This window comes from Neoarius graeffei, chromosome 25 (assembly GCF_027579695.1).
Source record: "Neoarius graeffei isolate fNeoGra1 chromosome 25, fNeoGra1.pri, whole genome shotgun sequence".
Classification (NCBI taxonomy): domain Eukaryota; kingdom Metazoa; phylum Chordata; class Actinopteri; order Siluriformes; family Ariidae; genus Neoarius; species Neoarius graeffei.
This window is the reverse complement of record NC_083593.1, coordinates 17,071,186-17,089,869: the sequence shown is the minus strand read 5'-3', so window position 1 is coordinate 17,089,869 and position 18,684 is coordinate 17,071,186. Positions and strand designations below refer to the sequence as shown.

The 18,684-nt window shown below is 39.6% G+C and overlaps 1 protein-coding gene across 1 annotated transcript in view; it reads left to right on the top strand.

Moving 5' to 3' along the window:
• Positions 1 to 18,684, top strand: part of mtnr1bb (melatonin receptor 1Bb) — a 40,905-nt gene that overhangs the window by 6,015 nt on the left and 16,206 nt on the right. Inside the window, exon 2 of the mRNA XM_060909619.1 lies at positions 3,390 to 3,560. Coding sequence (XP_060765602.1) covers positions 3,390 to 3,560 — 171 coding nt within the window. The remainder of the gene's footprint in view (positions 1 to 3,389; positions 3,561 to 18,684) is intronic.

Here is an 18,684-nt window from a genome sequence, read left to right as displayed (position 1 = left end):
TGAAGAGAATGGGTCCTCAAAAACACCTCACGCATATCATCATCATCATCATCATCATCATCATCATCCTCTTCTTGCTCATGTTGATCAGGCCTGAGGTTTTCATCCTCATCGTCTCTCTCCTCTGTGTTCTTATAGAGCTCACTGGCAGGAAACAGCCTTCCTGTGTGCAAAGAGATGAAAAGACAGTGAGACACATCTGCACATATCGTCCAATGAATCAGAAACCTTTCTTTTTATCACAGAGTGTCTACAGCAGGAAATCCTCACTCTAAACAAACTATCCTTTACACTGACCAAATGGATTTACACTTACACACAGTTTTCTTTCCCATGAGTTGTACAGCAGTTTGCTGAACCACAGCGACGAACAACTCAATAATAGCCTCCAACACGTTTGATGTTATTGAAAGCATTTTATCTGTTTTAACATGGTTATTATTGTCTGGAGTGTCTATTCACTGTTTTGCAGCCCAATAAAAATACAAATAAAACCCTGAACAATGAAAAACAATAATTTAGTGACATTAACTATGCTAACTAGCCAGCTGGCTAACCTTAGCTGCACTAATATTTCACCTTAGAGTAACTATTTGACTTTCAGTAAACTATAAGTCAACTTTTGGACTTTTCTAACAAACTAGTGAACACAAACTAACGTTAGGTTACAGAAATTATTATACATTAGCCAAATGGTTCCTTTCTGCCCACATGAGCATTTTTGGGGTAGTTTGTTCTTTAGTGTCAATAACACTGTAATCTACTTTGTGCATGCCTGTGTGAGTTAGGGTTAAGAATTAACCCTCATTTCCTAATCCATGAGAGTGTCACACTGGTGCTGAAACCTGGGACTGAGGAACAGTGAGACAACCTGACTGCTGCTTCAACCTGACTCCTTGCCGTTCACAGCCGATGCACACCCATGCCCTCGCTGTCACAATAAAGTGCATAGAAACAGATACAGGAGTTCAGAGTGCTACCAAGCAAGAAGTTGACCTTGGGAGCAGAAGAATAATTAATAATGGTTTTGTGTGCTGGTTGGAACCTACGCACTGTGTGTTCTGAAAAACAGAGAAACAGGTGTGCCCCAAAGATTAAGCTTATCACTGCCCTCTTAGCTCCAGCAGGGACCTGCAACACAATATCAGGACAAAGTACCCCAAAGCCCAAGCACCCCAAAGACAGGTCCCGACCCCAGCCCTCCCCCAACGACAGTCACCAGAGTCTACTGGCCGTGCATTTATGGAGTCAGGCTGGGAAGCAGATCCCCAGGGCTGAAAATTTTGACTGAACTCTCTCACACTAGATTTTTATATGATTTGGTTATGTGAGACTTTTTTTTATTTGCAACAAAGCAAGGCACAAAAGAGAGGTTAGCCAAACTAGTAGCACCTTTGGTGATCTGTTTACACCAGGAATTAGCATAGGGGCAGATCCAAGAAAATGGAAAGGACGGGGCAACCTAGTAAGGCCAGGGGTCCCCTGGTGAAAAATAAATGTACTTTATTGTATTTGAAGTATATTCATATTTTCAGTAGTATATTGAAAATGTACTTACACAAATTGTACTTTTTGTAAATATATAAAAAGTATACTAACATCACGCTTTCACGCTAACACTTTTAACACACTTTAAAATAATTGTACTATATTACACTTTATAGAAATATATTATACTAAAATATACTTTAAGTGAAAGTTATGTGTAATTTAGCACATAAAAGTACACTAATACACTTCAAGTTGCACTTTTCTACAATTTAATTACAATTAAAATATATTTAGTACAAAATTAGTTGGGCGGCACGGTGATGTAGTGGTTAGCGCTGTCACCTCACAGCAAGAAGGTTCTGGGTTCGAGCCCCGTGGCCGGCGAAGGCCTTTCTGTGCGGAGTTTGCATGTTCTCCCCGTGTCCGTGTGGGTTTCCTCCAGGTGCTCTGGTTTCCCCCACAGTCCAAAGACATGCAGGTTAGGTTAACTGGTGACTCTAAAATTGACCGTAGGTGTGAATGTGAGTGTGAATGGTTGTCTGTGTATATGTGTCAGCCCTGTGATGACCTGGTGACTTGTCCAGGGTGTACCCCGCCTTTCGCCCATAGCTTGCCTGCAACCCTGTAGAACAGGATAAAGCGGCTAGAGATAATGAGATGGGATGAGATGAGATATATTTAGTACAAAATTAGTTGGGCGGCACGGTGGTGTAGTGGTTAGCGCTGTCGCCTCACAGCAAGAAGGTCCGGGTTCGAGCCCCGTGGCCGGCGAAGGCCTTTCTGTGCGGAGTTTGCATGTTCTCCCCGTGTCCGTGTGGGTTTCCTCCGGGTGCTCCGGTTTCCCCCACAGTCCAAAGACATGCAGGTTAGGTTAACTGGTGACTCTAAAATTGACCGTAGATGTGAATGTGAGTGTGAATGGTTGTCTGTGTCTATGTGTCAGCCCTGTGATGACCTGGCGACTTGTCCAGGGTGTACCCCGCCTTTCGCCCGTAGTCAGCTGGGATAGGCTCCAGCTTGCCTGCGACCCTGTAGAACAGGATAAAGCGGCTAGAGATAATGAGATGAGATGAGATAATGAGATGCCTCAAGTTAACTAATCATAAACACACTTGTAGTGATTAGCACAGTCGCCCCCCAGCAAGAAGATTTCGGGTTCGAACCCAGCGGCCGGCGAGGGCCTTTCTGTGTGGAGTTTGCATGTTCTCCCCGTGTCTGCGTGGGTTTCCTCCGGTTTCCCCTACAATCCAAAGACAGTTAGGTTGACGTGGGCAAGGTACCGAACCCCTGCTTCAGATGGGTTAAATGCAGAGGATGAATTTCACTGTACTTGAAGTGTGCATGTGACGAATTAAGGTTTCTTTTCTTTTTTTTTAAGACTCCTGCACAAGCAAGCTTGTGATTTTCCGCCCCTCTCTCTCTGCACAGAACCAATCCTCTCTCCGGTTTAGTGTGATTTACAGTCCCGTAAACAGCTGCTATTTAAAATATTTAAAAAGCATGGTTGGATGTTCCTTTGGGGAACCGGTCTGCCTTTTGTTCATCCGTGGAGAGGAGCACAGCGGGAGAAACAGCAGTGCGTGGATTTCCGTGCCAAGGCTCGCGCAGGGATGTGAGCGTCAACACTTCTGTAACTAGTCAATTAATCAATTAAGCAATAGGATGGCTGGGTGATGCAAAACAAGCCCCCAAAGTGTAAACTGATCAAACTTAAACAGACGATGAAGAGTAAACAAAAGTCAGTTTGCCTGCTGTATGTCCAACATTTTGCAGTATTTCTTGTTAACAACAATAAGCATTCATATTCTAATAACTGCAAATGTTATGTTTTCAATATTCCAGGTTGTTTGAATGAGCTTGGACGAGGAGTCGCTTGAGTTTATTCAGGATGTCAGGACATGTCCCTCTCGTCAGGAACCTCAGGGAAGTGGGACACGTCGGGCGCGCGCGCCCCGCCTGGGCAGTAGTGCTGCTGGCCAGCGTGCTGATTTTCACCACTGTGGTCGATGTGCTGGGAAATTCACTGGTCATCATTTCTGTGTTCCGGAATCGTAAACTGAGAAACGTAGGTGAGTAGCAAAATAATTGACCTTATCATGCATTTATTTTATAATGCATTGGCGTGCATTTAAAAAAGTAAAGCTTCAGCACACCTGCAAAAAGAAGTTCTATAGGACTTTTTATAGAACTAGATTTCAGCATGGTTCTATAGGAGACGGAATTGTGTCCAATGGAACAAAAAGTTTCTATAGGCTTTTCTCAGCGAACTTGCCAAGTGTGTTCTCTAGGACAGAACATTTCTATTAAAACTCAAGTTCTATCCGAAATCCACATTTGAACATTATTTATTGGCTTGGTGTTTTTGTGTCTGTACTGTACCTAGGTATAAACTATGCACACCGAGATTGCCTTATTTTTATATTATACTGCCTATTTTGTACTACATTTACCTTTATTTTGTACTATACTGTTTTGTTTTGTTTTTTGGCTTTTATTTTGCACTACATTCCCTTTACTTCGTATTATTTCTTCCGCTTATTTATTTATTTGTATTTGTAATTGGCATTCATGATGGAGAGCAAACTAAGAATTTCATTGCGCAAGAGGACATGTCCATATGACAATAAACACTTTGAACTCGAACTATAGGACTTTCAATGCACTCTGAAATAAAGTTGTGCATGTGTGTCAAAGGCTGTGCATGCACGTTTGGTTTATGTCTCAATGAATGGGAATTCTGTAAAATAATTATTCAGTGAATGAATGAATGAATGAATGAATACTTGGGCTCATTAGATAGATCCTTGATCATCTCAGCTGTTATTTGTTGTGTCATGTGTATCATGAAAAGGTTTTACATTTTAGGGTTGCCATATAATTTCGATGCAGAAGATATACAAAGAACATAATGTTGCAGCTGTGTGTGTGTGTGTGTGTGTGAATAACTTTTTTCTTTCTTTTTAATACTTCTGAACTGCACAAAATCAGCTTTTATATAGCAGCAGTCTTTGACTAGTCCTGGTGGGCCACTGCCTTTACACAGATTTAATAAGTTCCTCTTCTAACAGACTTGGCAATCAGGTGATGAGTATCTTGTGTTACTGACACTCAGTTCTCTTATCCCTGTATCACAACATTTTTTTTCTACTGCTAAGCAAAGTTTAATTATTTTTGAAAAAAGGCATAAAATCAGACAAGTTACATACAATTATAAATGAACAAAAATATTACTCATCATTGTGAGTGTTCTTGCAAGTGTAAGAGAAAACACTATCAACATTATACACTGTCAGTTCATGCTCACTGAAGGGTTTTTGGCATTTACTACTGCTTTCAAATTGATAATAATAATAATAATAATAATAATAATAATAATAATAATAATAATAATAATAGACCAGATATAGTAGTGAAGGACAAGAAGGAAAGAGTTTGTCTGCTCATTGATATGTCTGTCCTCACCGAAAGAAACACTTCTCTAAAAATTACAGAAAAACTCTCCAAATACAAAGATCTAGAAATAGAAATTGAGAAGATGTGGGATATGAAGACCACAGCTATACCAGTGGTAATAGGTGCTCTCGGTCTGGTCAAGAAAGGGATTGAAAAATACATCAACAAAATCCCTGGTAACATCAAGATACAAGAAATCCAGAAACTCGTCCTCCTCGGCACTGTTCACATATTAAAGAGGACCTTATCCATCAAGTAGATCCATCACACCCTCATGGTAGTCCAAAGTCCAAGGGTTGGACTCGCCTCCGTGAGTGAATAGAACCGGACATTATGGGAATAATAATAATAATAATAATAATAATAATAATAATAATAATAATAATAATAATAATAATAATGAAGATATTAACACTATGAAATAATAGATATGATAAGTAATTACACAGTGACCAAGAAAAAAAATTAAATGCAAAACAATTTCACATCTTATCTGTGAAGATACTCAGTCGTCCAGGTACATAGTAATCTGTGGTTGGTAGAAGAGAGCAACTGGACTTGCTTGAAAAGTCTTGAAGACGTTTCGCCTCTCGTCCGAAAGGCATCATCAGTTCTGTCTGTCTAATAGGGAGTATCAAGTATTTATCCTCTCATGGATCATAATAGAATCCAAATCAGAATGCTGATGGCTGCATTGAAGGTGGCTGATAGATGTCATAGACACCCACCTCTGTTCAGTGATGGTCGTTCCAGGCTGACAAAATTGAACGATCCTCTCTGGCTAAGATGTCTGCCAGTTTTCTGGAAGTCCTCTCATACTCCCGCACTAGTCGAAGGGAACTCATCCCAAAGTGTGTAGAAACATATCTGTGAAGATACTCAGTCGTCCAGGTACATAGTAATCTGTGGTTGGTAGAAGAGAGCAACTGGACTTGCTTGAAAAGTCTTGAAGACGTTTCGCCTCTCGTCCGAAAGGCATCATCAGTTCTGTCTGTCTAATAGGGAGTATCAAGTATTTATCCTCTCATGGATCATAATAGAATCCAAATCAGAATGCTGATGGCTGCATTGAAGGTGGCTGATAGATGTCATAGACACCCACCTCTGTTCAGTGATGGTCGTTCCAGGCTGACAAAATTGAACGATCCTCTCTGGCTAAGATGTCTGCCAGTTTTCTGGAAGTCCTCTCATACTCCCGCACTAGTCGAAGGGAACTCATCCCAAAGTGTGTAGAAACATATCTGTGAAGATACTCAGTCGTCCAGGTACATAGTAATCTGTGGTTGGTAGAAGAGAGCAACTGGACTTGCTTGAAAAGTATGAGAGGACTTCCAGAAAACTGGCAGACATCTTAGCCAGAGAGGATCGTTCAATTTTGTCAGCCTGGAACGACCATCACTGAACAGAGGTGGGTGTCTATGACATCTATCAGCCACCTTCAATGCAGCCATCAGCATTCTGATTTGGATTCTATTATGATCCATGAGAGGATAAATACTTGATACTCCCTATTAGACAGACAGAACTGATGATGCCTTTCGGACGAGAGGCGAAACGTCTTCAAGACTTTTCAAGCAAGTCCAGTTGCTCTCTTCTACCAACCACAGATTACTATGTACCTGGACGACTGAGTATCTTCACAGATATGTTTCTACACACTTTGGGATGAGTTCCCTTCGACTAGTGCGGGAGTATGAGAGGACTTCCAGAAAACTGGCAGACATCTTAGCCAGAGAGGATCGTTCAATTTTGTCAGCCTGGAACGACCATCACTGAACAGAGGTGGGTGTCTATGACATCTATCAGCCACCTTCAATGCAGCCATCAGCATTCTGATTTGGATTCTATTATGATCCATGAGAGGATAAATACTTGATACTCCCTATTAGACAGACAGAACTGATGATGCCTTTCGGACGAGAGGCGAAACGTCTTCAAGACTTTTCAAGCAAGTCCAGTTGCTCTCTTCTACCAACCACAAATTTCACATCTTAAATTCTTAACAGAATTAAATTCTTAAATTCTGATGAAGCTTTGCACACTCTTGACATTTTTTCAACCAGTTTCCTGAGGGAGCTCTACCCAAGACATATGGCCAGCTATACACTTGGTAGCTGCCTCTCCTAGGTTTCAGGAAGAAATTATTTAATTTTAAGTAAAAGCTGCTTATTAAAATTATATATTTACACATTTTTCATAGAAACCAATTTCAGCCAAAAGCTTTTGTCAAAATGTCATTTAAATATATATTATATCTAGTCTGTCCAAACTTTAAATAATAGTTATGCATTACAACATACAAAAAATCAATAAATGAGTGAATAAATGAGTAATATTCTGTGCATTCAACCACTTAACCACTCTCATTTGCAGAACTTGCTTGAAAAAAATGGAACCAAAGTGGAGAGCACAAACTGTGCACATAAGCTATGATAAGGAAGAGCAGATAGGGCAGTACTGGGATGATTGAAAGTGAACATTTATGCTGAGAACTAGGGATATTGATTTTGCTGATTATAATACTCTAAACATGTAAATGGTTTTTCCTTTATACTTATTTTAAAGATTGTAAAATTGAAATGGTAAATATGAAGAGGATACTAAATATATCATCTCAGTATAACGAATAGTTAATATCATAGCTACAGTATATGCATGGTAACATTTGTGAATGTTCTTTAGTTATTTTACAAAACAAATTTGGTAAATTTGATGAAGCTAGGGATAGACAGTGTCTTGCAAAAGTATTCATCCCCCTTGGTGTTTGTCCTAATTTATCACATTACAAGATGGAATTAAAATGGATTTTTGGAGGGTTAGCACCATTTGATTTAAACAACATGCCTACCACTTTAAAGGTGCAAATTGTTGTTTTATTGTGACACAAACAGTAATTAAGATGAAAAAAAAACAGAAATCTGGAGTGTGCATAGGTATTCACCCCCTTTCGTATGAAACCCCTAAATAAGAGCTGGTCCAAACAATTCAATTCATTAGTTACATAATTAGTTGATTAAGATCCACCTGTGTGCAATCAAAGTGTCACATGATCTGTCACATGATGTCTGTATAAATCAACCTGTTCTGGAAGGATCCTGACTCTGCAACTCTACTAAGCAAGCAACATGAAAACCAAGGAGCTTCCAAACAGGTCAGAGACAAAGTTGTGAAGAAGTATAGATCAGGGTTGGATTATAAAAAATATCCCCAAACTTTGAATATCCCACGGAGCACCATTAAATCCATTATAGCAAAATGGAAAGAATATGGCACCACTACAAACCTGACGAGAGAAGGCCGCCCACCAAAACTCACAGACCGGGCAAGGAGGGCATTAATCAGAGATGCAACAACGACACCAAAGATAACACTGAAGGAGCTGCAAAGATCCACAGCGGAGATGGAAGTATCTGTCCACTGGATCGCTTTAAGCCATGTACTTCACAGAGTGGGGCTTTATGGAAGAGTGGGCAGAAAAAGTCACTGCTGAAGAAAACATGTTTGTAGTTTGCCCAACAGCATGTGGCAGACTCCCCAAACACATAGAAGAAGATTCTCTGGTCAAATGAGACTAAAATTGATCTTTTTGGCCATCAAGGGAAATGCCATTTGTGGCACAAACCCAACACCCTGAGAACATGATTCCTACAGTGAAGCATGGTGGTGGCAGCATCATGCTGTGGGGATATTTTTCATCTGCAGGGACAGGAAAGCTGGTCAGGACTGAAGGAAAGATGGATGGCATGAAATACAGGGCAATTCTGGTGGAAAACCTGTTTGAGTCCATCAGAGGTTTGAGACTGGGATGAAGGTTCACATTCCAGCAGGGTAATGACCCTAAACATACGGTACTGCTAAAGCTACACTGGAGTGGATTAAAGGGAAACATTTAAATGTGTTGGAATGGCCTAGTCAAAGCCCAGACCTCAATCCAACTGAGAATCTGTGGCATAACTTGAAGATTGCTGTACACCAATGCAACCCATCTAACTTGAAGGAGTTGGAGCAGTTTTGCCTTGAGGAATGGGCAAAAACCCCAGTGGCTAGATGTGCTAAGCTAATAGAGACATACCCCAAGAGACTTGCAGCTGTAATTGCAGCAAAAGGTGGCTCTACAAAGTATTGACTTTGGGCAGGTGAATACCTATGCACACTCCAGATTTCTGTTTTTTTTTTCATCTTAATTATTGTTTGTGTCACAATTAAACAACAATTTTCACCTTTAAAGTTGTAGGCATGCTGTGCTAACCCCCCCCCCCCCCAAAAAAAAAAAAAAATTTAATTTTAATTCCAGCTTGTAATACGACAAAACAGGACAAACACCAAGGGGGATGAATACTTCTGCACGACATTGTATTTTGTAAGATCTATCAAGAGCAGTGTCTATTTTATTCAGTAAATAGACAAAAAAGAAAAGAAGTTTTTCAATTTAAAACCTCCAGGTCGAAGCTTTTCCCTGATTAATATAAGGAATCTTTCATGCACCTGATCAATAATTCCAGCTCTTTTGAGTGTGTCAGATTGTTTGCATCACTTCACCAATAAGAGTTGTTCCTTTAGGCTCATTGGCATTTTTTGTTCTCAACTAGACAAAGTTTGCAATATTTTGATCAGTGATTGCTCATCTTTGCCTCACTATTACTCAGATTGTTTCAGGAAATCTTCCTCTACCTTCCAGTTAACAAAATGGCATTACTCTGCATTACATTTTATAGATCTATTTTAATTAATTGTAAAATCAGCATAGTGACACAAGTGACAGAAACAGTATGCTTCTCTGTTATCACACAAAATAATGTTATCTTGTGTGCTTTGTTTGTACTTCATTCAGAAGATTAATTTCCATTCCATTCCAATATCCTGATAACTGATCGCCTCCCCAAGCCACTTGATTTATATATACTTCACGCCACGTTCTGTCATACTGGCACTTTTACACAGCAGAGTCAAGCTCACATCTCACTGTTCATGCTAGCAAGCATCTCCGATGTTTAACAGAGGGTTCCATGGGAAGGTTTTGATTAAATTTAAATGATATCTCACAAGAGTAACAGCATTTTCATTACTCCTTGTCCTTTTTCCTCATATTTACACCAGGCCAAGTCAAGTCAAGTCAAATTTATTTGGAAAGCACATTTCAAACAGCAGGTATCGAGCCAAAGTGCTGTATAAAAGGCATAAAATGATCAAAATACCAACAACAGTGCAAAAACAGGTTATTAAAAATTCTATTACCATCACTCCTCACACAATTACACACAATAAAAGGCAAGGTCTAGAGCCTTACATTTTCTTGTTTTTACCATGCTTTATAAAGTTTATAGATTATGACAGTGATTTTGATTCTGTCATTCCTGACAACCTGTTGTCTGAAGCTACAGTGGGCACAGGTTCACCTAAACTGGATCATTAAATGTTGGAAAACCACTGCTTTTTTTTCTTCAACCTTCAATTGTCCAGTGAGTCTATACTCATTGTCGCCTAAGATCCCTGTTCTTGGTTGACAGGAATGGAAGCGGATGTGCTCTTCTGTTTTTGTAGCCAATCTGCCTCAAGGTTTGACGTGTGTTCTGAGATGCTTTTCTGCTCACCATAGTTGTAAACATTGGTTAAAGTGCATATCACGGGTAAATTCAGGAGCAAGATCAATGTAATTCTCCTATTTTATATTAAACTTTGGTCAAATATCTGTCACATTTTGCATTTTGTGCAATTTTTTTACTTTGCGCAATACCAGAAAAATTCAGTTGAAATCAAGTCATTTGAGGCGAATTTGTCCGCCTCTGAAAAAACTTGGCATTTGGATTTCCCGGCAAACATTGATTTTCGTGACATTGCGTGCGGGACGCCTCCCTCTGAATCCTACGTCAGCGCTGGTTTGTTCATGAGAAAACGACCTGGTGGTTTTCTGCAAATTTCTTCAACTTTATCACGTAATTATTAAACTGGTTAACAGGTGTATCGTAGGAGGGTGTAGCAACACCAATCTTGATGGGATTAGTACTCATCATTTTCCAAAAGACAGGACAATGAAAGAGAAATGGGAGCGCTTTGTGCGAGGCACCCGGAAGCCAAGGACCAAAGCAGAGCTGAGAAAAAGACCAAGAAAATCGGCAATTCACAAGTTGACTGTTGCCAGGGTAAGAAATAATTCTGACATCTCATTATATTCTTCATCCAAAGGTGAAGTAACATTGCACTCAGGTGACAATTCCATATTTCAATGCAAAATCACTAGCTGCTAAACTTGGTCTACACAGGTTGTGCACTGAAACTGTGCAAGCTCTCGCAGCCCACTGGCAGTTCCGCAGGTAATGTCATCTGGCTCCAGACACGTTTTGTTATTTTATTTTTTTCTGCTGTAGATAGATGACCTTGTGCAAAATTACCCTTCTGGATGAGTGTGTAAAGGGACATACTTTCATATAAAAAAAATTGGTCCAGGATATGCACTTTAATGTAAATAGTGGTTAATGTCAGCTTGAACCAGCCTGGTGATTCTCCTCTGACCTCTGACATGAATTCGCAGAATGATGAGTTCTGGATGTTTGTTTGTGTTTGTTTGTTTGTTTATTTTTTTGCCAAATTCTGTGTGAACTCTAGGGACTGTTTGAAAATCCAAGGAGATCAGCAGTTTCTAAAACACTTTAACCAGCTCCTCTGGCACCTACAGAGACCCTAAAGGGACACATGTAAACTATTTTTTTTTTAAGTTTCTCATGCACACAAGAAAGTATCTGGTGTCGTCTTCTTCTTCAAATGCCAAATCAGAGTCTGACATTATATAATCTGACATTGATGACCATGTTTTTGAAACCAGTTCTATCCCATGCCCAACCATAACAGGTCCACAGCTTTCATACCTGTTTCCAATGCCAGACTCTGCAGAAGGTTCTGTCTTTGTCTTCCTTGACTTTTTCTTCCTTCCACTCTTCCTTCAATGCATAATTTTTCAACTGGGTTTTCTCTGACTATATGTCCAGTGAACCTCAATTGTCTTTGGCGGATAGTTCAAATGAGGTTCCTTGTTTTGTTGACCAACTACAGTACTTCATCGTTTGTTCTTTTTTTATCCAGAATATTCTTTTCATCTCATCTCATTATCTCTAGCCGCTTTATCCTTCTACAGGGTCGCAGGCAAGCTGGAGCCTATCCCAGCTGACTACGGGCGAAAGGCAGGGTACACCCTGGACAAGTCGCCAGGTCATCACAGGGCTGACACATAGACACAGACAACCATTCACACTCACATTCACACCTACGGTCAATTTAGAGTCACCAGTTAACCTAACCTGCATGTCTTTGGACTGTGGGGGAAACCGGAGCACCCGGAGGAAACCCACGCGGACACGGGGAGAACATGCAAACTCCACACAGAAAGGCCCTCGCCGGCCCCGGGGCTCGAACCCAGGACCTTCTTGCTGTGAGGCGACAGCGCTAACCACTACACCACCGTGCCGCCCCTATTCTTTTCATTTTATGGTAAATCCACATCTCCATTGCTTCCAGGCGATTCATATCTTGTTTTCATATCAGTGTCCACAACTCACATCCATAGGTCAAGATGGACCATATGTAGCATTTCATGAGTCTTTTCTTTGTGTTCATTGATAGTTTTTTTTTTGTGAGGGTACTTGACATGTCTGTAAATGTATTCTTTGCCACTGTAATCCATTTTCTGATTTCAGTGTTACATCTGCAGTCTTGTGTTAGGATGCTGCCAAGGTAGTTGAACTGCTCCACTTGTATTTCTTCACCATCAAGAACAATTTTGCATTTGGGGGTATTTTGTCTTTGAAGAATACCATAATTTTTATTTTCTTCTTGTTGATGTTCAGCCCTCTTTGTTCACTTTTTTCTTTCAGAATCTTGAAAAGTTGTTCTAAATCTTCTTCACTTTTAGCTAAGAGTAATGTGTCATCAGCATATCTGATGTTTTGGAGATTTATGCCATTCATGGTGAAGAGTAACTGGTTTGTTCTTTGTTTTACTTTCCTCATAATTACTTCAGCATAAAGGGAGAACAAATCTGGTGATATTACACATCCTTGTCTCACACCTCTTTTGATTTGTGTCCATTCACTGAGTTCTCAATTAACTGATATTGTAGCCATTTGTTCTCAGAATAGGTTTTTCAAAATTTTGACATCTTTTCCACTGACTCCCAGTTGTTCAAAATCTTTCGTTATTTCAATGTATTTTACTCTGTCAAAAGCTTTTTCATAATCAATGAAGGCAGTGAAAACATTTCTTTGCTTCTTTCTTAAATATTTTTTTGGGCTTTTTTCACCTTTATTGGATAGGACAGTGTAGAGACAGGACAGGAAATGAGTGGGAGAGAGAGAGACAGGGAGGGATTGGGAGGGACCTTGGGTCGGAATCGAACCCAGGTCCCTGGAGTTATGGTATGGTGCCCTAGCTACCTGAGCCACAATATGCTTTTTTTTCTGTTATAGATCTCATAACAAACATGTCATTTCTTGTTCCCTTGGGGTTTTTTTTTGGAAGCCAGATTGTTCCCAGCCAACCTCACTGTCAATCTTTCTCTTGATTCTGTTCATGATAGCATGGATTAGGATTTTTGTTATGTGACTCATTAAACTGATGAGGCGATAGTTAGAGCACTCAAGAAGGTCACCATTTTTTGGAATCATAATGAATACTGATTCTTTCATTTGCTGGGGTATGACTCCAGATTCATATATTTTGTTTGCAATTTCTACAAGTTTGTTAATGCCTATTTCTTCACAAGCAGCCAGCATTTCTTTCATGATGTTGTCATTTCCAGGTGCCTTGTTGTTCTTCTTACATCTAAGGGCAGCTTCAATTTCAAATTTTAAGATAGAATTGCCTGTAGGTTCTATGTTGTCTTCAGGTTTAGCTGGTCTTGCATCACCAAAAAGTTCTTCTATATACTGCACCCATCATTGCTTGATGTCTTCTTTTTCAAACATGATCTTTCCAAATTTATCCCTTATAGCATTGTTGGCTGGTTGAGTTTTTCTCTTGTGCAATGTCTTGATCTTACTGTACATTAGTGTAATGTCTTTTCTTTGAAGGTCTTCAGTTTCATCACACTGGTCGTTTATATACTTTTCCTTGGCTTCCTTATATCTCTTTCTTATTTTCTTGTCTAAGTCTTTGTACTCCTGGCTGTTTCTTTTTGCATTTATGTCATTTTTTCATTAATCCAATGATTTCAGATGCCATCCATTTCTGTTTCTTCATGGGTTCTTTCTTAGGGATTATTTTTTCGGCTGTTTTCAGGAGAATATCCCAAGGTTATTCCAGTCTTCTTCAGCCGAGGTTTTAGTGCCTTTCTGTTCAGTGTCAAGAACGTTTAATCGGTTACACACTTCCACTTGATATTCCCAGGCTAGTTGAGAGTTGCAATTTAGTAGAGAAATGTCCAATAATTGCCGTCTTTTCATTTGCTTTATTTTCTTTAGTTTGCACATGAATCTCATTACCAAAAGCATGTGATCACTGTTGCAGTCTGCATCAGGTAGTGTCTTACATTGTTTAACAGAGTTCTTAAAACGATGGTTTATGCAGATGTAGTTTATTTGATTTCTTGATTAATCACCTGGGCTTTTCCATGTGTAGAGTCTTCTCTTATGTTGTCTAAACATGGTATTCATAATGTTCAAATTATTTAATTTGCACCAATCCATTAGCATTTCTCCTTGTTCATTACATTTTCCAAGGCTGCGACACCTGGTTCTTTAGTGTCACCCACCTTTGCATTGAAGTCTCCCATAACAATGTTAATTTCCTGATATTTGCAGGTCGAGTATGCCTTATTGAGATCTTTATAGAAGAATTGATGTTCATCATCAGAAGCTTCAGTTGTAGGTTTATAGGATTGTATGATATTGATGTGGATAGGTTGAGCCATTAATTATCACCATCACTCTGTCTGAAATAGTCCAGCAGCCTAAGAGTGATTTTCCAGTTTATTTAGTCAGGATGATAGCTACTCCTTTAGCATGTTGACTGCCCCCTGAGTAAAACATTGTATGGTTATCCAATTCTAGCTGTCCATTCTCTGTCCATCTAGTTTCACAGAGTCTTAGTATGTTAAGATTTGCTCTGTTCATCTCTTGTATTACATTCTCAAATTGCCCAGCTCTGTAGAGAGTTCTTACATTCCATGTACCAATGTTGATATGTAGTTTGTGCACAGTCACTTGATGATGGTCGGATGCTACCTGCGTCACCTCATAGCTGTTCCTACCGAGCGAGGTCCCATCATGCGAGGTCATGGTCCCATTCACACTGTTGGTGTTTGACAGTTTTGGTTTCGTACTCCACGGTTGTACAAGGGATAAATACAGAGGTGGTTTCCCATTGCCTTCCTCCGGGTGATTGAAGATTTCACCATCTCTCTTACCATCCGATTTTCTGCCTGCTGATACAGCCATTGTTGTAGGCATTGTAGGTTATCCGCTGCTTATGCAGCTTTGGTGCCATTGACCATCACTGCACTGAGAAAAGTTTGATCATTGTCTACTTAAAAAAATTATGGCAACAAAGTGACACGCAATATAATTGAGTAGATTTTAAGTTGTACATTCATCTCATCTCATTATCTCTAGCCGCTTTATCCTGTTCTACAGGGTTGCAGGCAAGCTGGAGCCTATCCCAGCTGACTACGGGCGAAAGGCGGGGTACACCCTGGACAAGTCGCCAGGTCATCACAGGGCTGACACATAGACACAGACAACCATTCACACTCACATTCACACCTACGGTCAATTTAGAGTCACCAGTTAACCTAACCTGCATGTCTTTGGACTGTGGGGGAAACCGGAGCACCCGGAGGAAACCCACGCGGACACGGGGAGAACATGCAAACTCCGCACAGAAAGGCCCTCGCCGGCCACGGGGCTCGAACCCAGACCTTCTTGCTGTGAGGCGACAGCGCTAACCACTACACCACCGTGCCGCCCTAAGTTGTACAACATTGATTAAAAACTACTGATTTAATTAAGTAAATTTAAACAAATCAACGTTTGAAATATTTTGGATTTACTAATATGGCAAATGTTGAGTAAATCCAAATCAATTTTAGAGGGAAAACTAATTAGAATTTAGTAGGTATCTGAAAAAGGTAAGTTAGATATACCAAATATCTGCAAAAAAGTTATTTATATTTACTAATAAATTAAGTAGAAATAATTTATATTTACTAATTATCTGGATAATATTGATTTATATTTAATAAGTTTATAGATTAAATTGATCCTTTCTTTCTAAATATCTGGATAAGAATGATTTGGACTCAATAAATAAAATAAGTTATATCAACTCATATCTTGGAAAAATGTTGGTTAATTCAGCACATTCAAACTGCAATTCTTATTTATCTTTACTTAAATAAATTTTTCAAATCAACTTATTAACACCACAATATTTAAAATCGATTTAATGTTGCCATAAAATGCCATAATTTTTCTATGTCAAATCACTTAATATCATGTCCTCATGTTGCAAGAATTTACTGCAAATTAAAGTAAAAACAAATAACTGGAAAACAGGCAAACTTTTATTTGTGCAACCTTCTTTACACATCCATTTCGACAAGATTTTTTTGGTAAAATGTCAAATTACAAAGAAATAAAGAAGCGTACAGTTTGTGCTCAGAATTAACAGTGGCACATAACACAGTTAAAGATCCAGCAGGATATTGTCCATCTTCATAATGGAGCTGTGAGGTGTAAGAAAAACCATAAGAATGACAAACAAGAGGACTGTCCGTTTTCACTGATATCCATGACACTGGCATCCACGAAAGAGATCCTGTGTTTTAGAACAACTCTCACAGTCCTGTTTATAATGCAGCAGTATTATTTGCTTACTCCTGGAAGCTACAAAAACAGTTACTTGTGCCAGTTATAGGTCCAAAATATAACATCACACCCTTCAAAGATGAGTGTGGATAATGTGATTTTTTTTTTCCTGAACAAGAATAGAACATGGCGGCACGGTGGTGTAGTGGTTAGTCCTGTCGCCTCGCAGCAAGAAGGTCCGGGTTCGAGCCCCGTGGCCGGCGAGGGCCTTTCTGTGTGGAGTTTACATGTTCTCCCCGTGTGGGTTTCCTCCGGGTGCTCCGGTTTCCCCCACAGTCCAAAGACATGCAGGTTAGGTTATGACTCTAAATTGACCGTAGGTGTGAGTGTGAATGGTTGTCTGTGTCTATGTGTCAGCCCTGTGATGACCTGGCGACTTGTCCAGGGTGTACCCCGCCTTTCGCCCGTAGTCAGCTGGGATAGGCTCCAGCTTGCCTGCGACCCTGTAGAAGGATAAAGCGGCTAGAGATAATGAGATGAGATGAGAAGAATAGAACATTTAACAGCAGCACAGGAAAACTGAGCACTCCAGTGTATGTAGGGGTCCCTTCTTAAGCCAACAACTTGTTTTTGAGGCTGTTCACTTTTGGGGAAAGCTTTGAGCAATCCAGCTCAAGGAAGAGTTTCTGAAATGCTTCAAAAGTGTACCTGAGCTCCATAGGATAGGCAAGATTCATTGCATACGTCAATCCAACGAGCATGGCACAAGCCCTCGGAAAGTTTTCCAGTGCAGTGAGGACCTTTGTTCCCTCTATCACGATTCCAAAGTCTTCTGTACCCTCTGTCAGATTATTCTTGATGCTGTATATTTTCATCTTTTGTACAGCAAGATCCTGTGCCACACTGCCTTCATCTGCATCCTACAAAACAAGAAGACTGTATTTCAGACTGTGCAGCTAAAAGAGAAGGTCCTAAATAAACAAATATATGAGAGAGATCACATATGTATTTTAATATGTATTGTAACATCATACTCTTTAAAGAGCTGCTCAGCACATTCCCCAAGATACAACACTAAACACTTGATGACAACTTCTCTGGTCATGCTGACAGTAGGACTGCTAGGAGCCTGAAATAACACAAATTAATATTAGACAAGGTCATGTGCAGTTTTTAAACACAAGAGGGTTAGACTTATGCTATTTTTTTTAAAGAAACCACTGTCAGGGATCCTTAAGATGCTGTCTGAGAGACCAGTCTTATAAAACACTTCCTGTCTTAACTGAGGTTTTCAAATGACCAACTGTGAATCCAGGAAGTCATATGTCCTGGAAAAGAAAAGAAACTTCCATAAAACCAAAATGTTTAACATTGAATTTATGGTGAGCTGGTACATGACTTTTGTTACCTTTGGACAAAGTAAGGTTTGTTACAAAGTTTCTGTACTGTTTCTCTGTTTTATAATCAGACATTCTGCTGGTTGTACCTTCAAATTTACAGTAGACAAGCAGAAGCAATATCATTCTAAAAATGAAACTCTTAGAGGGATAAGTAGGCTATTTCCCAAAACGTTAACATTTAAGCAGCTAGAAAATAGGAGTGACTGGTAGCTAGTGCTTAGAGTAAGATGTATTTACATTTATATAGAACATACACTGGTGAGAGCAGTAAATTACATGTAAAACACTTATAATCTGTGTTTAAAAATGAAAATGTTTTACTTGAGATAATTGAATGGTCACATTTTTGACAATGTCTGATTAGACAATATCTAATTAGGTGGCCATTAAGTCTATACAAACTACTGTATTTAAAAAGATATGCACTTTAATACACATTCTTGTAGATGGTCAAAATCCTTAAACATAATATGCCCAGACTTAGGATACCTTTAGTAGGACAGTCTGCAACTTTAACCCCATGGCTCTGCCCTTTGCATGGAAGAGGT